The following is a 23337-nucleotide window of genomic DNA, read 5'->3' as shown; positions in this document are numbered from 1 at the left end:
ATGAATCATGACACCATTGAAGATCACAGAGCGGGTAACAACTGTTCCTCAACCACTTATGCCCCGACTTTTGAGAATAGGTTAGAGTTCATGACCAAACGAGGATCCTCCCTCCTAAACCCATTTTGAATTTGCTCAGGGCTATTATAAGTATTGTAATGGCATAACGTATAGTATATTTGCAACGTTATATGTTAATGGTTTGCCCTAAGTATATAGTGTTCCCTGCTGTGTCCATTGTTGAATCTGTTCCCACAATCGCAATCACTTGTTCTTGTTGTCACACTAATTGTTTAATAAAAAAAATACAATTTCAATCATCCAAGCGTAATGAGTTGTTATTCTTTAATATATTTGATACTTTGTGTGGCTTATATCTTTAAATGATCATGGTAGAACATCTTGAATACTTTGATTTAAAAACAGATGTAAGGTAAAAGTTAAGGTTAGGCCAGTATGCTAACACGAACGTGAAGCTTTCCCCTCAAAACTTAAAAACGTATCTAATAGCTTTCAGTTGTCCCCCTACCACTCTAAAACGGACATTTACAAATATGCAATAATGCAATAATGCAGTAAAAAAATAATAACAGTCAGACAAATACTTGTATGTGTTTTTTCATTCATATTTACCATTCAATATTGAAATCTCTGCTGTCGTCCCATAGAATAACATTGAAAGCGCGGCGTGTTTGGAACTATTGAGGCTTACATGAACCACGTGACAACCACGTGACCACCCTGTCGGCGAGATCATAGCGTGTCGCAACTCTCTCTCTCTATAGCTCTGGTCCTGCGGCTCGGGGATTCATCAGGTTCTTCCACTTCCGCTCCTTTACCCGGAAACACTCGGTTGGCCTTGGCAACGTCTAGCTGGCCTCACTCCACTGTGAAGCATAAAGACAGCGAAGGGAAATATCAAAGAAAAGGTGGGTGCACTGTCCTAAAATAAGAGATGTTTCGCAGTCAATAATGAAACGTAAAGCTTTAGGTCCCCGTCTCCGGGCGGATCTGAAACCAGTAGCACCAGTTAGAGGAGGAACCAGTGAGAGGATGAGCCAGTGAGAGGAGCTGGGAACAGAGCAGCTCGTCGCGGCTAACTAGCCAGGGGCTAAAGCTAGCACGGCTACACGGGCGATTAGCATCGATATGACACTCGTCCCGGCGGGATACACACGTTAACCGGGGATCACTCTCTTCTGATGGGGACTGGGAGGCTAACTGGTTCGGTTCTGGCCGTTAGCCTCCCGGCTAGCCAGGCTGCGTTCGCGTGATGCTAATGATGCTAACGTTAGCTCAAACGTAAACAATGGCCCGTGTAGGGACTGACAGCCGGTGCCTTCGGCTTCAGGGTAATGGTCACCACCGCACAGCCGGTGGGTGTTGGTGAACAGGAGACGTGACTCGGTTTATACTGGGAGCCCTGCTGACGGTGCATCATGTTTACCTCCCTGTAGATTAACAGAAGGATTGGATTCGTGTTCTCCGACCCTCTCATCACCCCCAGAGGAGCGACGAGCGGTGCAGACTGCAACCAGAATGACAAGGTACCTCCGACGGGCTGATCTCTGCTCACTCCTCAGCCGGTTCTTATTATTCCAGGTTTATCGCCGCAGCTAAAGGCGATCCGTTTTGAAAATTATTATTCGTATTTTATTGAGGAATTTGACAGCAACAACAACATAGAATCAGAGTGGTGTTTTCTAATTGCGAGGTCAAAGATAATTCAGCCACCGCCCACAAAGTGTGCAGTGCTCTCTGAACACACGGACATCCCAGCAATCAATCAGCCTTTTAGCTTATGGGCCCCAGCACAATGCAATCGTAATCCACTCAGATAAGAACTGGTAAACAAGGAAAACAAGGCTTCATTTGGCATCTCACCTCTAGCTACGGCTGTCGTGAGTGTAGCGGTAGACCGCGTGCTTCCCTTTGTGGCCACAATTGAACCATTTATGTCTCCTACCCACTTCTCATCCATCAAACAGAATGAGGACAAGGGTAGGGAAGAGTTAGGACGAGGATAGAGAGTAGTTAGGACTAGTTAGGACCAGGATAGAGAAGAGAAGAGTTAGGACTAGTTAGGACCAGGATAGAGAAGATTTATGACTAGGATACAGAAGAGTTACACTAGGATAGCGAAGGGTTAGGACTAGTTAGGACCAGGATAGAGAAGATTTATGACTAGGATATAGTAGAGTTATGACTAGGATAGAGAAGAGTTAGGACTAGGTTAGAGAAGAGTTAGGACTAGGATAGAGAAGAGTTAGGACTAGGTTAGAGACGAGTTAGGACTAGGTTAGAGAAGAGTTAGGACTAGGATAGAGAGTAGTTAGGACTAGTTAGGACCAGGATAGAGAAGAGAAGAGTTAGGACTAGTTAGGACCAGGATAGAGAAGATTTATGACTAGGATACAGAAGAGTTACACTAGGATAGCGAAGGGTTAGGACTAGTTAGGACCAGGATAGAGAAGATTTATGACTAGGATATAGTAGAGTTATGACTAGGATAGAGAAGAGTTAGGACTAGGTTAGAGAAGAGTTAGGACTAGGTTAGAGAAGAGTTAGGACTAGGTTAGAGACGAGTTAGGACTAGGTTAGAGAAGAGTTAGGACTAGGATAGAGAAGAGTTAGGACTGGTTAGGACCAGGATAGAGAAGGATCAGGATAGAGGACTGGTTAGGACGAGGATAGAGAAGAGTTAAACTAGGATAGAGAAGAGTTAGGACTAGGATAGAGAAGAGTTAGGACTAGGATATAGAAGAGTTATGACTAGGATAGAGAAGAGTTAGGACTAGGTTAGAGAAGAGTCCAGTCCAGGGGAACTGAACGCTGTCCAGTTCCCCCTCATCCTAACCCTCCTCTATCCTCATCTTAACTGTGTGATGCTTAAAGTTGGCCTGAGGCTCTTTCAATGCATCATAAATCGTGTATTAAAACGGGCTCAGTGTTTACTACTTGTCGCTCTTCTGAAATGTCTAAAGCTCATCTGCTCCAAGGATGGTGAACAGTTACAAGAGGACGTCCAGTCCCCGGTCGCCCACCAACACCGGGGACCTCTTCACCCCTGCACACGAGGAGAACGTGCGCTTCATCCATGATAGTGAGTCCGGCTGGATAGTGATACTTCTACCCGAACGCCTTCTCATCATGGCCATGTTGTAGACGATAAGGCTGTATCCTCATTGTGTACATGCTCGTTTTATACAGCTTTGATATTGCCATGATAAAAAAGGTGTCAATGCTGTATATTCCTCGTGTCTTGTATTGCTCTATATTCCTCGTGTCTTGTATTGCTCTATATTCCTCGTGTCTTGTATTGCTCTATATTCCTTATGTCTTGTATTGCTCTATATTCCTCATGTCTTGTATTGCTCTATATTCCTCATGTCTTGTATTGCTCTATATTCCTCATGTCTTGTATTGCTCTATATTCCTCATGTCTTGTATTGCTGTATATTCCTCATGTCTTATATTGCTGTATATTCCTTATGTCTTATATTGTAAATATCACCCAACTCCATATATCCTTGATGGAGGTGTTAGAGGGGGGTTTAAGATGATGTGTTTTGCATGACTATCATGAGCTGTAGGAGGGGCTGTGGTCTTGTGAAGTTCTTGGCCATTGAAACTAGACATGACTAAATGGGGACACGATCACAGTAAGTGGTTTCTAGGACTAGGGCGTTATTTAAATATTCCCAGTCGTTGATGGGCATTGTGTTGCCTTTACCGTCCCTAATCTCGTCACTCCGCGGCCCTTAGTCTGACGATGACCTCATCAACATGAGCTGCGTCTAGTCTCAGGGAACAGTTGTTTTGTGAGGGGTGATCTTTTTGTAAGTTGTGTAACTGTTGTGTATCTTGCCCTGCTCCCAGCCTGGCAGTGCGTACTCCGAGACATCAGGTCAACACAGAACAGCGAACGGAACGAGCGCGGACCACAGGAGTATGTGGAGAAGAACCCCAACCCTAACCTCCATTGTAAGTGATTCAGGTGATTGTGTTCCTTGGGACTGCTTCCAGCCAGAGGATGCATAACAATGGTTCCTCCTTGTGCCTTTCAGCTTTCACACCAGTGGACCTGAGCGACCTCAAGAAACGCAACACACAAGACGCCAAGAAGTCCTAGTCTCCCACCGCTGCCCCTCCAGCTTTTTTATTTAGTTTCTCCTCAACCTTTTATCTTTGGGAACTTTTGGCTCTCAGTCCTCCATCAGCCAGCACATTGGCCCTCATCGCTGCCCCCCCCCACCTCCCCGGACCCGGACCCTGATCCAACCCCCCCCCACGGACCCTGACCCTGCCCGCCGGCCACCCATCCCTTTACTCTCTCTTCCTCTCTCTTTCTCTCCCTTTGCCCTTTTCTGAAAATCCTTATGAGGGCTTGGTTACAAAAAACATAAAAAACAGAACATTTCCAGTTTCATAATCAGTTCTCTTCATGTCATTGAAGGTTTAGATTCTTCATATACATACATTTTTTTAATCAATGGAACTGATGCAGAACATCAGACGAGGGGGAGACTGATGCTGGGTGCAGTCTGTTCTCCACCACGGGAGGAAACCACCAGAAGAGGAGTCTCACGATACAAACCTGTTTCTGTACGAACCTGACCGGGGCGACGGACCAAGGACTGACTTCTATTTTTTGATCTTGAAAGTTTATTAGAGAAATTTTAGAAGTATTGGAATGGTCTTATTTTGAAAGCCAAATGCTATGTAGAATGCCAACGTGTGTTTTTTTTTCTTTTTTTAAATAAAGATTCCTGTAAAAGGAAGTCTCTTAAAACGGATTTAAAGTAGAGATCTCCTCCAATATGCTGTCCTAAATTGACTTCCCAGCATTGGAAACATGTTGAATAAAATACTTTTACAATATTCCTTCCCTTTTCTAATTGCATAGAAATGCACACACGTTTCACAGCACAAGTGATGCTTTGATTAGATTAGATACAATTGTTTTAATCCCCCGTAGGAGAATTGTTTTCGTTGCAACAGCCCAGCAGCAGTGGAAAAACACAGGATACAAAATATACAAAACAAATACGTACTAATGCAAACAAATAAAGTGGCTAAGTAACAGAAATGCAATGTAAACAAAGAGAAAGTACACATAGAATACTTTCTTACCAAACCAAATTCGTAAAGATTTTTCATGATAGCTAAATATTATTTGAGTGCATCATGGAATTTCTTCACAAGTTTGACTTTTTAAGACATTCCGTACTCTAATGAAAGCTCTGTTTACAAATAGAATTGCATGAAAGAAAAGTATTAGTGGGCGGGGAAAATGACGTACTCAAGCCTACGTACTATGCGCATGCGCCCCAGCCCCTATATTGAGTTAGCTCCGTGCGTCTTTCACACACAGTGAAGGCGAGTCGTTCATCAGCGACAAGGAGCAGGCATCGCCAGGGTTACATTTCCCCCCCGTTAAATAGTTAAGTAGTAATTAAAAGGCACCATGGCCGATAAGATGGATATGTCACTCGATGACATTATCAAACAGAACAGGCAGCAGAGAGGCGGAGGTCGCGGCGGAGGAGGCCGCGGCAGGGGAGCCTCCGGCCGGGGCGGCGGAGCTCCGCGTCTCGGGGGCGCAGGAGGAGGAGGATTTGCAGGCCGAGGCGCATCCGGCCCCATGAGAGGCCGACAGAACCTCAACCGAGGCCGAGGAAGACCGACTCCTTACAACAGGGTATGAGAAAGTGAACGGAATGAGCAGAAAACGAGAATCCCTGGCGAGCTGAACCCACCAGGGTGACGTCCTAATCTCCAGCGGGCCTACTAGCTCCTCCAGCGGGCCTGCAGGGCCTTCTGGCCGGCCTGCTAGCTCCCTTAGCCGGCCTGCTAGTCCTGTGTCAGGCCTAGCCGCCGAGTTCTCCCTAGGAAGGGGATTCGGTGTAAATGTCGGTTATTCGTTAATGGAGGTTGTGTGCATAGTCTGTCCTATACCTACTATGTGTAGCGACGTCTCTGGAGGAGTCGCGGCGGTCCGCCACCCGGCAAGCTGCGGAGGCGGAGCGGCTGTTAATCTGCGAGGCCTTGGCGGCGCCATTTTGAATTCAGCATCTTCACAATCCTTCACACCTTAGTTGATTTGTAGTTCCCGTGGTTCCCGGTCGATTGGTGGAAGGGGTGAGAAGGGATGCCAGAGCCTCGACCCTTTCACCGACCCATGAAGATTTTTGGAGCAGGGTTCGACCCAGCGGCCTGCGGGCGTCCGGCGGCCTTTGTCTGGGAGTGGCCGGCGGGTCGCACTACGCGGCCGACCCTTCAGTGGTTCTCGACAGGTTTGCCTTGTATGTGGCTGGAGCAGTGGACTGTTAACTCCCCACCTGTGTATTTTATAAGGCCCTTATCCACCGTAAATCTGAAATGTAGTTTGGTCCAACAGAGACCAATTCAAAATGGCGTGGTCTCAAAATGGACGTCCCGATAACCGCCATTGATAGGAGACCCGGTGGGCCTAGAGGTTAATGTACGCATGGACACCGTTTGTCGAAGCCGAAGCCTACGTGGCTCGTAAAGGACTGTTGTGAGAACGAGGAGCAGCGAGTCACCCCAGAGGAGCCCTTCTTCCCAGAACGACACTGAGGATAAGTCCCTCGAGATGGCCGTGAGGAGGGTCTTTGGTGGAGGCGCTGATGGCAAGATACCAGTGGGCATGTCGGGGTCTAGTGCGGGTGGGGGTATAGTGGGTCAGGGCTTTGCTGGGAAATGTATTGGCCTGTTGAACTGGTTTCAATTAACATGCATTAGCTTTGTTGTGTCCCATGAAAAAAAATACTGCTAGCATTAATCGTTGTTGTACATTTTTAGCAATGTGTACTTGCTAAAAAAAGAAGTGAAAAGTGTCAGGCCTTTTTTTATTTTCCTTTTTTATTTTTTGTATTGTAATTTTCGTTAGTTTGTAGGGATAACTTGCATGTAATGACTGGGGGGGGAAGGGAACCATGAGGGCGGGCCTTAACAGCTGATCCCTGGTGCTGTTGCACCGGAGCCCCCCCCACACCAGCCGCGGACTCTGACTGACAGAGCCAGGGGATCGCAGTCAGCAGGTGCGTTGTCTTTCATCTGTTGCAGCCCAAGCAGATGCCCGACAAGTGGCAGCACGACATGTTCAACAACGGCTTCAACGGCAACGCCGGCGCCGGCGTGGAGACCGGGGGCAAGCTGCTGGTCTCCAACCTGGACTTTGGTGTCTCCGATGCCGACATTCAGGTACGGTTTGTTTTTACTACTCGTTAATCACAATGTCGTCCTTTCTGATTCATCAGTTGTTACCATGACTGGGTTGTTTATCTGCGGTGCTAATGGTTCTGGTTCCCCTCTTCAGGAGCTGTTTGCTGAGTTCGGGACGCTGAAGAAGGCGGCGGTTCACTACGACCGCTCGGGCAGGAGTCTGGGCACCGCAGACGTCCACTTCGAGAGGAGGGCTGACGCCCTGAAGGCCATGAAGCAGTACAACGGGGTCCCCCTGGACGGTACGCGCTGCAATAGTCAACGCCTGATGAGTTGTCTCTTATCGGTGCCCTCTTCGTTCTGACCGTTGATGTTTGTGCGCAGGGCGGCCGATGAACATCCAGCTCGTCACGTCACAGATCGACACGCAGCAGAGACGGCCCCCCATGCAGGGGTAGGTGGATCCGTCGACACGTCTCCGTGACAACAATACGGCCCCTGTGTCTCGTCAGCAGAGGCTAACTCTTCCTTTCTGTGGGTCAGGCTGAACAGAGGCGGCGCCGGCGGCATGAACAGGAACCGGGTCGGGGCGTTTGCCGGAGGCATGCAGCCGCGAGGTCGTGGGGGTCGTGGGGCTGGAGGACCCCGTGGTAAAGGTCGCGGAGCCGGTGCTGGAGGTCGCGGCGGCGGCAGCAAACAGCAGCTCTCTGCGGAGGAGTTGGACGCCCAGTTAGACGCCTACAACGCCCGGGTACGTCCGCACACACCACGCGCTGTTCTGCTGTGAGGGCTGGTGGTTTGAGGCTGTGTTGACCTCGTTTCTCTCTCCTCTCCAGATGGACACCAGCTAAGAAGGCCCCCCGTCATCTGACCCCCTCCCACTCATACTGCACAGTTGTTGTGATGTGCAGAATGTTATACACTTGGTCTCATGTGCAGGATGTCTTGCACTTGGTTATGTTAAATTTGTGTACTAGTTCTTTTAATTCCTCTGAAGTGTTTTTTACCAATTTATGCCGCTTTTCTTTTTTTAAATTTTTTTTTGAAGAAAACTTGGTTTGACTGTAGGTTGTAGAGTTGGCCTTTTTCCTGTTGGCTGATCCGTGTCCTTGTACATGACTTTAATAAACCTGCAGTATATAACCAGCCACATGATGCCTTGGAATGTTTGAATTGTATTTAATGGTCAAAGATATAAGGTTTAAAGATGGACACAACTTGAACCAGCAACATTATTGTAGATGTTAATGGGATTGAAAATGGTGCTCAAAATGGTATTGCTAAACACGAATTATGTGTGTGTGGTAGGGTGAATTGTAATCCGGTTTCGGTTGTTGGACGAAGACCATCTGTTAACTGCAGGGTTTGTATGTACAGCCTGAACCAAACTGGTTCTACGGTCCGCCAGAAGAACCACTAGATGGCGGCCCTGGTTCTCACAAGCAAACTATTTTGTTGTTTTTTTCCATAGAACTGCTGCACTAAATCGTATCAGTGAAGTGTCAAATGCTTAGTTATTTGCCTCAGTATGGCCTTAATGACTTGTTCGGCTAGTTGCAACGGTTTATAACCCTATGCAGTCAACATTGATCAAGGTGGTTTTATTGTCCTATGCACAACAATTACAGAGCAGTCGCTGGCAATGAAATTCTTTAGCCTTGGGCTCCAACAGTGCAATATAAGAAACACAAGTAGGGAAGCTGAGACTTAAATAATATGATTGCCTTTAACCCCAAAAGTATGATAACGTGACTGTTTCTAATACAAGTTCAAAATATACAAATAATCAAAGCCCTCAAGTCTCCCATGTTAAGCATCAAACTCGGGGATCACTTGTCCGGTTTATTAACACTAATTAATTGACAAACTATTGCTTTGTGACCGCATGTATTCATTATTTTATCGTTTATGCGATATTGAGCAGGCCTACCTAGTTAAGTGTCTAAGCAAGGCGTGTACCCGAGGCGCGCACGACGAAGCGGTGACCTGGAGGCGCGCCTCCAGCTGACAGACGGCGGCGGTGATGCTCTCTGAACTCGCTGAGTCTCACTCCCTGCCATTCGGAGGCGCGTCTTCCAGCGTATTAGTCGTCCTACTACTACGGTAAGTGCTGTCAATGTGGATATCAAACGTTGGATCGATCACTTGGGTACATGTTATGTTGTTTGCGTATGGATACACTTAACATTTAGGAGTATTTGTTGTTGTAGTATGGAATACTGCCACTGCAGCTTTTCAGAGTGAGCCTCAGAGAAGCTTTAAGGTGTTTGTTACAGTCGTACTAAAGACGTCTCTCGAAGTTACATCGGGTAAAAAAAAAGTCACTCAACGTATTAAAAGCTACAGGTATTGATGATTTCCTTATCTTGAAGAATTTTGCCTGCTGCCAACCGTCGTCTATGAGGTCCAGAGTGCGCTTCTTTTGTTTTTTAATGTAAAGATTTAAAAAACGTAGAGTGAACCGACACGGGACGGACAGAGATTCGACTGAATGAAAGAATTACATAGAGACCCGTTTAACATATATCGCCGTGGATCATTGTCCTAATCAACAGTATTCCGTTTTCTTTTTTAAACTGCGCTTTTCTTGACCACTACTAAAGTTAGCTGGATTTTGTTTTATAGTAAGAATTCATTTGTGTGTGTGTGTGTGTGTGTCACACGATATGACCATATGAACAAAAAATAATTACTGTAACTGATTGAGTCTTGGAATTATAACAGAATAGCAGGACTTTCAAGCCACAACCAAAGGATTTGTAGAATTCAGCGGCAGGATAAACGTCAACATGTATGGGAACAGCAGTTATTGAGAAAAACACTATCTGGGAAGCCCAACGTCCGTCCAACGGAGCCGCTCTTTGTGAAGTCTCTATTTTTCTTTGAGCCAGCCTTATCTATATCTGGCCATTCTTCTGGTCTTTTTTGGCGAGACGCCACAATGCTCCACATCAGCCCCTCTCCGGGGGTTGTATGTACCCGGACGCCTGCCAGCTCCTCCACACAGGCCTCAGTGTGTGGGGCTGGGAGCCGGGGGAGCTCAGCCCCTCTCCTTTGTTTTGGTCCTTCTGGGCCGGACCTCCAGCCAACGTCCGCCAACACAACCTCCACCTGGAGGAGAGCCACGGCGGGGTGGGCAGCCACGACAGGCACACAGTCCAGCCTGGACTTGTCCCGTCAGCTTGTAGTTCAGGTCAGAATTTGGGGCATTTAACAGACGCTTTTATCCATACCACTCACAATGAAGTAAGTGAGAGCAGTGGTAGAACCTCTGGGTTCTACCACAGAACATGGGAAACACTGGCCCGGAGGAACGCAAGAAGCTTAAGAGGTCCGAAAGAGGAACCTCTAGTTCCTAGGTTCTACCTCTAGGTCCTAGGTTCTACCTCTAGGTCCTCGGTCCTAGGTTCTAGGTTCTACCTCTAGGTCCTAGGTTCTACCTCTAGGTCCTAGGTTCTACCTCTAGGTTCTAGGTTCTACCTCTAGGTCCTAGGTTCTACCTCTAGGTCCTAGGTTCTACCTCTAGGTTCTAGGTTCTACCTCTAGGTTCTACGTTATACTTCTAGGTTCCACCACCGTCTGGCTGAGGCTACGCCTCCATGGCCTTATCTTTTGAAGTGTCCTCTGGCCGGCAGTAAAGGAATGTTGCCTACGGGTGACATCACAGGAGCGCTTGAAAGCAGGGAGCAGAAAAGGGCAGAACTCAAAGGTTGGTGGGTCGGCCGGTGGCCCAGTATGAGTGGGACCACAAAGCGTAGGTGATCAAATGGCCGTGGATATGTGAGGGAGATCTCCAGCAGACAGATGGGTCACAAGTGTCCGGGCTGCCTGGTGTCAGTGGAGCCTGCGTAACACCTTATACCATACATCGGTCCTCTGGTCGGTCGATTGGTGGGATGTTTAAGGATGGATTTGACTTCTGGGTGGTGGACACTTGAGGCTCTCCAGCCACAGCCCTACGGTTCTACCACAGCGGCCCCTTGATACAGGAGTATGAATGAAGCTTCACAGTGGTAGGGCAGAGGATTTGTGAATGATTCGTTCATCACAATTTGCAGATGTCTCGTCTTATAAAATGACATCTCAATCATGACGGACGTTTCTAGTCCTTTTGGATTCTCGAGGCCCCGGAACGGAAAGTGTTCAGTCCCAGGTCCCCCTTTGGTTCTAATCCCTTCCAGAGATTAGGATCTGTCAGCACCTCTGATTGGCCACCCTCCACACCTTTGCGCTCCCAATGGCCTCATTAGCTCTAATCCCACCCTCCATCACCTCGCCGGCTCCAAAAGACTTCCTAACGTCGTCCCCTGGTGGCCTAGAATGCGACTCCTGATCCCCGTCCAGTCAGCAGATTATCCTCCCTGGACTTGTGTGGGAGGGAGAGGGAGGAGCCTGGAGCCTGGAGAGGGAGGAGCCTGGAGAGGGAGGAGCCTGGAGCCTGGAGAGGGAGGAGCCTGGAGCCAGGGGAGGGAGGAGTCAGGACGTGAGAGGACTGCAGGGGAAGAGGATCAGCAGAAGGCTCCAGGCTGGATCTTCTGACCTGGGGCATGCAGACAGCGGTCTTGACAATGGAGAGGCCTGTCTGGTCCACTCAGTCTGAGGAAAGTGAGACTCGAGCTGTTGTTTACCACGATGACCGTAGCAGTCTTGATGTTGTTAGAGTTAATGTCATTTTGATAGTTGTCCGTTTCCTGCCGGCTGTAAATCGTCCGGGCGTAACGGTTTACATCCTTGTTCATTCATTCAGTTGGCTTCCCCTCAGACAGCGGTTTTGAAGGTTCATTACATTTCAGACACCATACTTACCCCACCAATCTTTGACAATATTAGTACAAGGAGATGTGAAGTCTGATGGAGAGTCCTTACACTCTTATGTAAGTGTTTATCTTCAGTGTGATGCTTCAAAATAGAACGTGATGTCTGGTGTCGCTCACACTTTCCGCCCCAGTGCTAGCGGGAGAGCTTGCGCTCTGTCACACTGACCCGTCCGGCTTGTGGCTTAGCACAGTCATGCCGCTTGAGACTCTCATTAGGATCATGTTCTCCATTCTGCTGAACTCCACAGGCTCCATTGTTTGGTGGCCCGTCGTTCATTCAGTTGGCCTCTTGATCATCCAGTGGTTATGTAACTCTAAGGCTCATCATTTTTCAGAAGCAGCAACAACTTTTAGTAATCGGTACTAAAAACGATTCTCTGGGTTTGACCTTCTGGCCTTGGCCTGAGCCAGATTCAGCACCAAGCAGAACCTCCTCCATCAGCAGAACCTGGTTTCTCTCCCTCCCTTTGCTGCAGAAGAATCGATCTTGTGAATGTGAAGTTTGTTGCCACAGATGTTGTTTATTCAAGTGCTGCTTCTCAGGTCATGGAGTGAATTCTCCAGCTGCTCGGAGTCGCTCCACGCAGCGACCAGAGAGGAACCGCCTTCAGTCATCACATTGTCTACGTGTTTTTCAGAACCACCGGCCACTCTTCTCTTTGGTTCCTTTAGTAGAAGAACGGTGTCTTCTGAACAGAGGTCTAGACGCCACCCTCCCGCCTGTGTGTTTTTTGTGTTTGTGTGCATACGTCTGTGTGTGTTATGTATCAGAAGGCCCCTCCGGCACCTCAAACTGACCCTTATTGTCCCGGTATGTTGCCACAACCTGTTCAGCCGTGGCCCTGGGGTGGTGGAGGGGCAGGGCTGAGGGGCAGGTATAGGAGGGGGTGTGGTAGGTGGAGGAGGAGGGGAGGAGGAGGAGAGGAGGAGGTGTGGTAGGTGGAGGAGGAGAGGAGGTGGAGGAGGTGGAGGAGGAGGAGGAGGAGAGGTGGAGGAGGTGGAGGAGGAGGTGGAGGAGGTGGAGTGGAGGAGGTGGAGGAGGTGGAGGAGGTGGAGGAGGAGGTGTAGGAGTAGAGGAGGTGGAGGTGGAGGAGCCCCCCAATTAGAGGAGGATCATCTGCCTGCGCGTCGTGACGAGCACACGGCTGCATTCCTCCACCGGCTGGACCAGATCTTTACGTCTCTCAGGGTGAATGGAACATTCCGTACTACCCTGAGCTCCACGGCCCGGCCCGCACTGGGCCAGAGGAGAGGAGCTTCAGCAGGCAGGGGAGACCAGAGAGCTCAGGTAGGAGACACCAGAGAGCTCAGGGAGGGGAGACCAGAGAGCTCAGGTAGGAGACACCAGAGAGCTCAGGGAGGAGAAACCAGAGAGCTCAGGTAGGGGAGACCAGAGAGCTCAGGGAGGAGACCCCAGAGAGCTCAGGGAGGAGACACCAGAGAGCTCAGGGGGACACCAGAGAGCTCAGGGAGGAGACACCAGAGAGCTCAGGGGGACACCAGAGAGCTCAGGGAAGAGACACCAGAGAGCTCAGGGGGACACCAGAGACACCAGAGAGCTCAGGTAGGGGAGACCAGAGACCTCAGGTAGGGGAGACCAGAGAGCTCAGGTAGGAGACACCAGAGAGCTCAGGGAGGAGACACCAGAGAGCTTAGGGGGACACCAGAGACACCAGAGACCTCAGGGAGGATACACCTGAGAGCTCAGGTAGGGGAGACCAGAGAGCTCAGGTAGGAGACACCAGAGAGCTCAGGTAGAAGACACCAGAGAGCTCAGGGAGAAGACACCAGAGAGCTCAGGTAGGAGACACTAGAGAGCTCAGGGAGGAGACACCAGAGAGCTCAGGGAGGAGACACCAGAGAGCTCAGGGAGGAGACACCAGAGAGCTCAGGGAGGAGACACCAGAGAGCTTAGGGGGACACCAGAGACACCAGAGACCTCAGGGAGGATACACGTGAGAGCTCAGGTAGGGGAGACCAGAGAGCTCAGGTAGGAGACACCAGAGAGCTCAGGTAGAAGACACCAGAGAGCTCAGGGAGAAGACACCAGAGAGCTCAGGTAGGAGACACTAGAGAGCTCAGGGAGGAGACACCAGTGAGCTCAGGGAGGAGACACCCGAGAGCTCAGGGAGGAGACACCAGAGAGCTCAGGTAGGGGAGACCAGAGAGCTCAGGGAGGAGACACCAGAGAGCTGGGGGGTCAGTAAGCTCAGGGCCGGGGGAGGGTCAGCTGTAGTTCCGGTCCCTCTGCTGGGGAGTCAGTTGCTGCGGTGTTTGGGGGAAGGGAACATGAGGCTGGGGTGAATCGTTTGCTCCTCGCTTCATCTGTGATTGTCAAAAATGTCAACTCTAATGTGCGTGTGGAAGGGCGCCAGTGGGTGTTGAACGCTATGACAAAATAATCAACCGCTCGTTGTTATATTAAGGCGGGAATTCTTCATTCGTAACATGATCAATGTGTTCGCCATCAACTGAAACAGCTCAACGTTAAAACATTTGGTGTTTAATATATTCACAACTTTTGTTTAATTTCCACACTTTGTTTTCCATTCGTTATCCTACCTTAACTCCAAATCCAATAACTTCTTTACAGCTGAGGCGATCAGTTGGCTGCGTTGGCCTGCTTCTCATTAATCACCTCATGTTTCCACACCTCATTTCAGCCCTTCAGCAGACCAACACCAGCAGGGAGGGGCCCCTAAGCACAGCCCGGCCCCCCCGGGGCCCACGACAGTTACCTGTCCTATTAGGGGATGAAGGACCTTCAAACACCAGGCCTGACCTTCAGGTGTCTGTGTAGTAGTTCTAATTCACAGGTCTCTCATATGTTTGCATCTCTTCTATCATTGTTTGGACGATCAAACTGGCGACTCGTTACCACCACTGTTGAAACTGTTGTGGGAGTCTTGCAGTGTTGCTGCTAACCCTGCGACACTGTTCCTAAAACTGTGTGTGTGTGTGTGGGTGTGTGTGTGTGTGTGTGGGTGTGTGGGTGTGTGTGTGGGTGTGTGTGTGTGTGTGTGGGTGGGTGGGTGGGTGGTAGCCTCTGTAGAGATGGATCACGTCTACGCCTCTATCTACTTCCTGTCTCATTGTTGTGTCAGACCGTTTCCTGTCCACGCGTACAATCCCCTGATTTATCGTTCCAGAGTGTTGGCTCCTTTGATCTTGGTTTCGTAAAGTCACATCTGCGTCCCTCAGCTGACCCGGCCCGCCGGCCATGGTGGGCCTATCCTGCTCTATTATCCTGCCCATCCTGCTTCTAGTTATTAATAATAACAACGTGTGTTTATTGACTGACACACAATCCTCCTCGTGTCATCACACAACCAACGTTTGAACGGGAGAACTCTGCTACTCTGCTCCCTGGAGCCAGGAAGATCCACAAGGACCTGCTCACCTCAGAGAGCGACGGAGCCAGGTCCAGTGCTCTGTGTTCTGAACTGACCTGGGTTCAGTCTGTGTTCTCAACTGATCTGGGTTCAGACACTCTGCGGAGTGAAGCAGACGTGTGTGTTCTGCACTGATCTGCTCGCCTCTGAGAGCGATAGAGCCCTGACTTCACCAACGTTAAAACTAGAGAACCCAGGGTTCAGTCGCTCTCTGAAGTGAGCAGATCAGTGCAGAACAGGAGGCCCCACCGCTGATGAGCAGCCTGTTGGCCCCTCTGGTCCCCGCTGAAGGAGCTGTCCTCACACATGTGTGGACCACATGTGGGTCTCTCTCGTTGAACGCCTGCTTCTGCTTTATTGATGCCCCCCCCCACTCCCCCCCCCTCCCGGTTTCCATAGCAGTGAAGATGATCACATCGCGGTGACATCCTGCACCTGCCCGAAGCCCCGCCCTGACACGGCTAACGTGAACCAGCGCTATCCAGCGCTGGTCCAAGTGCTGCTGCTGGTTCTGCTGGTTCTTCTGGTTTGACCACTATGGTGCAGTTAAGCTAGCTCTCCCCATGGCGGGGTTTTAAAGAGAGAACAGAAAGGATAAAGCTCGATTTTGAAAAGATCTGACTGAAAAATCCTGTGTGGCTAGCTTTAGCCACCGAAGCCTCCAGCCATGTGTAGGACTCGGCTCAGGTAACCTGAGCCCACGGGAGGTAGACTGTCTGTTCATTGAACCGGATTAAATGATTAATCCGGGTTTATTTCTTGTTTATCGGAGCATCTGATTGGTTGATTGCCTGGGGGGCCCTGGGGGGTCCAGGACCAGGCCGGACCCCCACTGTGTGGAGCAGACCCCCTGTGAGGGTCACACACTCTCCATAGCGTCTCATGTTGTGACCGGGGGTCTCCTCTCTCCCGCAGGAAGAAACATGGCGGAGCCCAGACCACAGCGGACCCCGGACCAGACCCCAGACCAGACCCCGGAGGGGACCCCAGAGGGGACCCCAGACCCGCTGGGGGCGGACCTCCCAGAGGCCACGCCTGGGTACAAGCCCCCGGTCCCGAAGACCCTCCAGGAGCTCCATGAGCTGGACCAGGACGACGAGAGCCTCACCAAGTACAAGAAGAGCCTGCTGGGCGACGCCCGTGGCAGCCACGGTGGGCCTGGGAGTCTGGGGTCTGGGGGTATTAAGGTCTGGGGTCTGGGGTCTGGGGGTATTAAGGTCTGGGGTCTGGGGGTATTAAGGTCTGGGGTCTGGGGGTATTAAGGTCTGGGGTCTGGGGTCTGGGGGTATTAAGGTCTGGGGGTATTAAGGTCTGGGGTCTGGGGGTATTAAGGTCTGGGGTCTGGGGTCTGGGGGTATTAAGGTCTGGGGTCTGGGGTCTGGGGGTATTAAGGTCTGGGGGTCTGGGGGTATTAAGGTCTGGGGTCTGAGGGTATTAAGGTCTGGGGTCTGGGGGTATTAAGGTCTGGGGTCTGGGGGTCTGGGGGTATTAAGGTCTGGGGTCTGGGGGTCTGGGGGTATTAAGGTCTGGGCTCTGGGGGTCTGGGGGTATTAAGGTCTGGGGGTCTGGTGGTATTAAGGTCTGGGGTCTGGGGGTATTAAGGTCTGGGGTCTGGGGGTATTAAGGTCTGGGGTCTGGGGGTATTAAGGTCTGGGGTCTGGGGGTATTAAGGTCTGGGGTCTGGGGGTCTGGTGGTATTAAGGTCTGGGGTCTGGGGGTATTAAGGTCTGGGGTCTGGGGGCCTGGGGGTATTAAGGTCTGGGGGTATTAAGGTCTGGGGTCTGGGGGTCTGGTGGTATTAAGGTCTGGGGGTCTGGGGGTATTAAGCTCTGGGGTCTGGGGGTCTGGGGGTATTAAGCTCTGGGGTCTTGGGGTCTGGGGGTATTAAGGTCTGGGGTCTATGGGGTCCTGGTGTGTCTGTCGGTCTCTGGGTCTGGGGGGCTGTGGACATCGTGTTCTATGGAGAACGTCAGGGAGCGTGTGCGTTGCGTGCGTTGTGTGCGCGGTGCGGGTGTTAGGTGCGCGGCCGCTCTGTTGTGTTGTTTTTATTGGATTCTAAATAGTTTAGCACAGATGTTGGATGCTGGGCGCTTTACAAGCAGATGTTCAAACGTGGAGCGGACCGGGAACACATGTGGACGAGCCGCGTAATGCGGGGAATGAACCTCATATCTCGGAGGGTTTCCGTGGAAGTCTAGATTCATATTTGATTTTCTATTATATATTATATACATTTGTTTTGTGAAATAAATTATCCGTAGTTGTGAACCGGCTCCTCTGAATGGAGCGGAGACGTGACCATGGGTTCGTACCGTGTCTAGAGTCACCTGCTGGGTGATTATTATAACATGTGTTTATTATTGTCCTCCCGACCATGAAGAGAAATCAATCTTCTCCTTGGAATGTCAGAAACACGTCCGGGAATGTGTGAAAGTCTGCTGGCAATCCGCTCAGTATCGGGAATAACACTCGGTCTCCCAGTCTCTCCCAGGACTATATGATACTAAAGTTAGTTCCTTCACCTGCACCGTATTAAAAGGTCAGATGAACTGTCGGCTGGGTTATTTCTGTTTCTGTACCAATTATTCAAAGGAAAAAAGAATCACTTTTGTTTATAATAAGACCATGAACACAGCCACCGATGGAGCAATGCAATAACAGTACCACTGATGTGATCAGGATGACATCCCGTCTTGTTTGTGTACTGTGTTTATTTTCTCTCTTCTTCTGCTCTGGGGGGCGTTGACAGACGAGGGCGGTTTGAACGTGGTGGTGACCCGGCTGACGCTGCTGTGTGACACGGCGCCAAAGCCCATGACTCTGGACCTGCAGGGTGAGTGCTGCCCCCGTGTGGCCGACGGGGGAAACACAGGCACACAGCGCCATGCCCCGTGATGCCAGAATCCAACGTTATCTTAAGCAACGGGGAACTATTGAACACAGTATTTGACTTTGAACAGTGTCGGCCTTTTTGTTTGTTCAACATTTTTCGATTTTAATTTCGGTTTATTTGCTTCTGAAATGGATATGATTGAACATCCTTAGTGTAATTTGTATTTCCTACTATTGTGTCATGACATCTTATTGTGTGTTAAGAGAGGTGCTGAGATCCTGTAGCTCCATCCGTTCGCTGGGCTAGTTAAATTTTTATTGAACACAATTCATGGGCTGAAACTCTCCAGGTGTCCGGTGATCTACTCAAAGCCGTAAATTTAAGCAGATTTAAGACAGGCGTTAAATGAGGAGGTGAACCGGTGAGGTGCTGTTCCCCAGGTGACCTGCAGGCCGTCAGGAAGCAGGTCTTCGAGCTGAAGGAGGGCGTCGACTACAAGATCAAGATCAGCTTCAAGGTCAGCCCAGGGAAAATGGCCGCCGTCGGTGGGACCTTCTGAACAGGAAGTGACATGTTGTTGAGTGTCTCATGTTTCTCCCTGTCTGTCTCTGAAGGTCCAACGGGAGATCGTGTCGGGCCTGAAGTACCACCAGGTGATGTCCAGGAAGGGAATCACAGGTAAGACCTCGCTGCTCTCTCCCCGTCCCTCGCTTTAAACTGAACTCCATATTCAGGTTTTCTCTTTAATCTGGATTATTATCCTACCACACAGATGCATGTTGTGCCAGAACGGATGTTTGACGACATCTTGTATCTGTATCTGTATTAGCGAGGGGAATCCAGAACAGGAGGGGTCTGGACAGTATGTGAATGTTTGAAACTGGATCTAGGGGGTTTCAGGTCTGGGGAAGTGTTATGGGCTGTAGATGAATAAACGTCTGGAGTCTGAGAGCGGCGAGCTCCTCTTGGGGTGACCTTCTTCTGACAATTGTTCTTGTTGTGAGTCGCCCTGGATAAAAGCGTCTGCTGAGCACTAGAGCTTAGATCGGGCCCAGAAAATCAAGCCCGACCCGACCCGAGCCTGTTCACGTTCTGTCCGAGCGCGGCCTGGTCCGACACATTCACTGTAATTATGAGCCCGAGCCCGATTTCAACCCAACATTTTTTTTAATACATGGGATGCGTGTGAGTGGAGGAGACACGTGAGCTGCAAACGCTCGATCAAAGGCCTGGCCCGACCCGGCCCGAGGATAGTGGTGGGAATATCGGAACGGCTTGGGCTCGGGCAGGGAATCTAAACATTACTGAGCGCCCTGAATGAGGATGAACGGCTCGCTCTCCGCTCTGTGCTCCGTTAGAACAATAAGATTACAAACCGAAGCTTGCGCTCCGTGCGCTTTGGTGTTCTCTACTGGAGAAGTGTATACTGGGGGCTCAGGAGGCAGAGCGGGTCGGCTGGTAACCGGAAGGTCGCTGGTTCGATCCCCGGCTCCTCCTAGCCGAGTGTGGACGTGTCCCTGAGCGAGACGCCCCCCCCTGACTGCTCCTGACCAGCTGGCTGTCGCCCTGCGGGGTCGACTCCATCGTCGGTGTGTGAATGTGTGTATGAACGGGCGAATGTGTTTATGAATGGGTGAATGTGTGTATGAACGGGTGAATGTGTTTATGAATGGGTGAATGTGTGTATGAACGGGTGAATATGTTTATGAATGGGTGAATGTGTGTATGAACGGGTGAATGTGTTTATGAATGGGTGAATGTGTGTATGAACGGGTGAATGTGAGGTGACATTGTAAAGCGCTGTGAGGGGCCACTGGTTAGAACAGCGCTGTGTGAATGCAGTCCATTAACTGGAGCCTCTCTCCCCCCTCCCCGGTTCCTCCCCGGGCCAGTGGACCGGGCCTCCTACATGGTAGGGAGCTACGGGCCGCGGCCCAGCCAGGAGCAGGAGTACGTGACGGCGCTGGACGAGGCGCCGCGCGGCCTGATGGCCCGCGGGACCTACAGCATCAAGTCCTCCTTCGTGGACGACGACAAGAACGTGTACCTGTCCTGGGACTGGAGCCTCACCATCAAGAAGGACTGGGGCGGCTGACTGCCCTCTCCTCCTCCTCCCCCTCTCCCCCCCCTCCTCCCCCTCCCCCTCCTCCCTCTCCTCCCCTCTCCTCCCCCTCCTCCCCCTCCCTCCCCCTCTCCTCCTCCTCCCCCTCTCCCCCTCCTCCCCCTCCCTCCCCCTCTCCTCCTCCTCCCCCTCCTCCCCCTCCCTTCTCTCCTCCCCCTCCTCCCCTCTCCCCCTCCTCCCCCTCCCTCTCCTCCCCCTCATCCCTCCTCCTTCTCCTCCCTCTCCCCCTCCCCCCCTCTCCTCCCTCTCCTCCCTCCTCCTCTTCCTCCCTCGTCCCTTCCTCCCTCTCCCCTTCCTCCTCCCTCTCCTCCCCCTCCTCCCTCTCCTCCCCCTCCTCCCTCCTCCCTCTCCTCCCCCTCCTCCCTCTCCCCTTCCTCCTCCCTCTCTTCCTCCTCCCCTCTCCTCCCCCTCCTCCCTCCTCCTCCTCCTCTGCCTCCCTCTCCTCCTCCTCCCCCTCCTCCCTCTCCTCCCCCTCCTCCCTCTCCCCTTCCTCCCTCCTCCTTCTCCTCCCTCTCCCCTTCCTCCCTCCTCCTCTGCCTCCCTCTCCTCCTCCTCCCCTCTCCTCCCCCTCCTCCCTCCTCCTTCTCCTCCCTCTCCTCCTCCTCCCCTCTCCTCCCCCTCCTCCTCCTCCTCCTCCTTCTCCTCCCTCTCCTCCTCCTCCCCTCTCCTCCCCCTCCTCCCTCCTCCTCCTCCTCCTCTTCCTCCCTCTCCTCTCCTCCCCAGTGCCCCCCTCCTCCACACCCTCCCCCTCTGTCTTCTCATTGGACGAGGGTTTGGTCACTTGTTTTAGATTTTGTATTTTGTGAGTATTTGGTTAACGCTGCAATGCCATTGGCCTTCAGAAGGTCATACCAAAGATGCCCCCCCCCCCTGACCCCACCTGTTGTTGTGAGGCTTTGGGGGTCAAGGGTCACACTGACCAAATGTGCACCATCATGGTATCCTGGTGATGTTGTGTATCTCTTGTTTGGTGTTGTTTAATTGGACAGATGGTTCACCGGTTGACTCTTGATGTATCTGCCTACCGGTCCACCTGGAGGCTGACCGGTTGATCCAAAACCCAAAACCGTTCCCCACTTAATGACCTTCAACCACAATGTGAGCTGGTTCCCCTCTTCATCACACGCAGTGTGATGAAGAGGGGAACCAGCTGGTCTGACTCCCTGCTCTACTGGTCTGACTCCCTGCTCTGCTGGTCTGACTCCCTGCTCTACTGGTCTGACTCCCTGCTCTGCGCTGCCTTACAGGAAATGGAAATCCCTTGCAGATGGATGAACCAATAGAAATTAAGCCGTTTGCCTTCAGAAATATAATCTTTTCTCCCTATACTGTGTATCCCCCAAGATGAATTGATTTCTATAAAGAAGCTTCTGAGCGCTCTGTGTGTAACGAGGAGCTCTGTGCTGTCGTATCGCGATACCACCTCCAGAACCCTGGAGAACCTTATCACCGCTCGGTGTTCAGTGCTGACCTGTGTCTATAATAAAGGGTTTGAATGTGCCGGCATAGTGCAAGTGTTTATTCACACCACCATTCATGTGCTCGTCATAATGGATTCATCAGTGGGTTGACTCCCCCCCCCCCCCCCGTTTGGACGACCAAAGCAGGGGGGGATGTGTGCGGTGTGTGTTTCTTTGGTTCAACAAATCAAAACCACTTTAATTCGACGTATGCTTTAATCAAACAATGTTTGGCCTTTTACAACAGAACCTCCCAGCTGACAGAATTGAGGTTACTCATTGGACGACACTCAGGACATCGGTATGAGTCAGCTTCCCTGACGCAGCATTGCATGCTGGGTGGGGAAACCCACCTTTGTTGCCATGGCGCATTGGCTCGGGTCTCCGTTGGGGGGAGGAGTGAGTGGTGGGCCATGTTGTGTTGGAGATGGCGGTCCTCTGATTGGCCGATCTCCTCACCAGGTTCATGACCCCAGCTGACCTGAGTCAGACCTGGACACGGCTGTGGGCTGTGTGGCGGACGGCTGGTTTAATCAGCCTCACCTGGCCGAGTCTGATTGGACTCTGGGGCTGGGTGGGGCTGCACACCTGTTGTGCATCGACCAATCAGTGTGCTACAGGTTAAACCAGCCGTCACCGCACAAACTCATGCATGGACGTCGCCACAACGTCCGTCCAGCGTCCAAACAGCCAATGACAGGCCTGCTGTGTGGCAGTGTCTGTAGCGCGGCTAGGTCAGTACGCTCAGTGTGGTGAACACCTGCTCATGTACAGGAGGTCAATGTGGATCGTGGGAACGTTTTGCTGTTGTGGAACAAATGAGCAACTTTCAATCATTTATTTGCTAGGCCAGTATCTGGCCAGCCACTGAGAAAGGGCAGTAAGGGAAACTCTTCCTCCGCTAGTGTCACTCAGTCAGTGAACCACATCACAAACGGGTCCTCATTCATGACGAGTCCAGAGCTTGTTGCAGTGTATTTCCAGCGTTAGTCGCAGTACTTTAGTTTTGACAGGAGCTCAAACAAGGCATTTCACTTCTTACAGCAGTGAGACGGGATTTGGCGCATTTTCATTTTAGAGGAATTAAAAATTAGCAAGTGCAGATATCGGTAAACATCCCTTCATTTCCAACCAATCACGACACACAACACACAGACCTTTGGAGCGGCCCCGTCTTTGGTGTGACAGGCAGCCATTTAGAACCAATCACAAACAGCCATCGTACAACCTGGGATTCGCTCAGGGTAACATCGGGTTAATCTGAAAACAAAACCAAATAAACCAACAGGCAAGCAAACGAGCAGCATTGTTAACGCTGAGGGGGGGGGCACTGTAAGACGCCCCGACGCTGAGGGACCTCCCAGGACCGCACGTCGGCGTGGCGACGGTGGGAGCTGCGTCGGCATGGAGACCGTCGTCCAGGGTGGGGATGGGAGCTCCGTAGGCGTGGCGACCGAGGAGGATGGGAGCTCCGTTGGCGTGGCGACCATCACCCGGGGGGAGGAGCTCCGTCCCGGCCAGCCTC

The 23337-nt window shown here is 51.2% G+C and overlaps 3 protein-coding genes across 4 annotated transcripts; all 3 read left to right on the top strand.

The window, feature by feature from the left end:
* The first annotated feature begins 803 nt into the window (after positions 1-803).
* Positions 804-4881, top strand: mcrip1 (MAPK regulated corepressor interacting protein 1). 2 transcript variants are annotated; one of them, XM_079746963.1, is made up of 5 exons: positions 804-929; positions 1458-1547; positions 3000-3103; positions 3880-3984; positions 4068-4881. In XM_079746963.1, exons 2-5 carry the CDS (start codon positions 1540-1542, stop codon positions 4130-4132), a joined length of 282 nt encoding a protein of 93 aa, XP_079603089.1. In that variant the 5' UTR covers positions 804-929; positions 1458-1539; the 3' UTR covers positions 4133-4881. The 2 variants fall into 2 exon arrangements, with proteins under 2 accessions (XP_079603089.1, XP_079603088.1); XM_079746962.1 differs by having other exon boundaries at positions 2985-3103.
* Positions 4882-5367: 486 nt separating this feature from the next.
* On the top strand, positions 5368-8336 carry alyref (Aly/REF export factor). Its single transcript, XM_079747137.1, has 6 exons — positions 5368-5701; positions 7090-7227; positions 7343-7490; positions 7573-7642; positions 7732-7939; positions 8025-8336. Exons 1-6 carry the CDS (start codon positions 5468-5470, stop codon positions 8037-8039), a joined length of 813 nt encoding a protein of 270 aa, XP_079603263.1. The 5' UTR covers positions 5368-5467; the 3' UTR covers positions 8040-8336.
* An 870-nt stretch (positions 8337-9206) lies between these two features.
* On the top strand, positions 9207-20331 carry LOC307082939 (rho GDP-dissociation inhibitor 1-like). Its single transcript, XM_079746691.1, has 6 exons — positions 9207-9291; positions 16313-16549; positions 18147-18230; positions 18671-18747; positions 18845-18908; positions 20123-20331. The coding sequence occupies exons 2-6, from the start codon at positions 16321-16323 to the stop codon at positions 20323-20325; spliced, it is 657 nt and encodes a 218-aa protein (XP_079602817.1). The 5' UTR covers positions 9207-9291; positions 16313-16320; the 3' UTR covers positions 20326-20331.
* The last annotated feature ends 3006 nt before the right edge of the window (positions 20332-23337 follow it).

The sequence above is a fragment of the Pollachius pollachius genome (assembly GCF_949987615.1).
Source record: "Pollachius pollachius genome assembly, chromosome: 11".
Classification (NCBI taxonomy): Eukaryota; Metazoa; Chordata; class Actinopteri; order Gadiformes; family Gadidae; genus Pollachius; species Pollachius pollachius.
This window is presented reverse-complemented; position numbering and strand designations above follow the sequence as displayed.

Excerpts from the sequence above, each read along its gene's own strand:
- LOC307082939 (XM_079746691.1), top strand. The coding sequence starts at position 16,321 with ATGGCGGAGCCCAGACCACAGCGGACCCCGGACCAGACCCCAGACCAG. Across the intron at positions 16,550-18,146 it reads CGACGCCCGTGGCAGCCACG|ACGAGGGCGGTTTGAACGTG; the intron begins GTGGGCCTGGGA and ends GGGCGTTGACAG. Across the intron at positions 18,748-18,844 it reads AGATCAAGATCAGCTTCAAG|GTCCAACGGGAGATCGTGTC; the intron begins GTCAGCCCAGGG and ends CTGTCTCTGAAG.
- alyref (XM_079747137.1), top strand. The coding sequence starts at position 5,468 with ATGGCCGATAAGATGGATATGTCACTCGATGACATTATCAAACAGAAC. Across the intron at positions 5,702-7,089 it reads GACCGACTCCTTACAACAGG|CCCAAGCAGATGCCCGACAA; the intron begins GTATGAGAAAGT and ends CATCTGTTGCAG. Across the intron at positions 7,643-7,731 it reads AGACGGCCCCCCATGCAGGG|GCTGAACAGAGGCGGCGCCG; the intron begins GTAGGTGGATCC and ends TCTGTGGGTCAG.
- mcrip1 (XM_079746962.1), top strand. Across the intron at positions 3,104-3,879 it reads CGTGCGCTTCATCCATGATA|CCTGGCAGTGCGTACTCCGA; the intron begins GTGAGTCCGGCT and ends CCCTGCTCCCAG. Across the intron at positions 3,985-4,067 it reads CCCCAACCCTAACCTCCATT|CTTTCACACCAGTGGACCTG; the intron begins GTAAGTGATTCA and ends TGTGCCTTTCAG.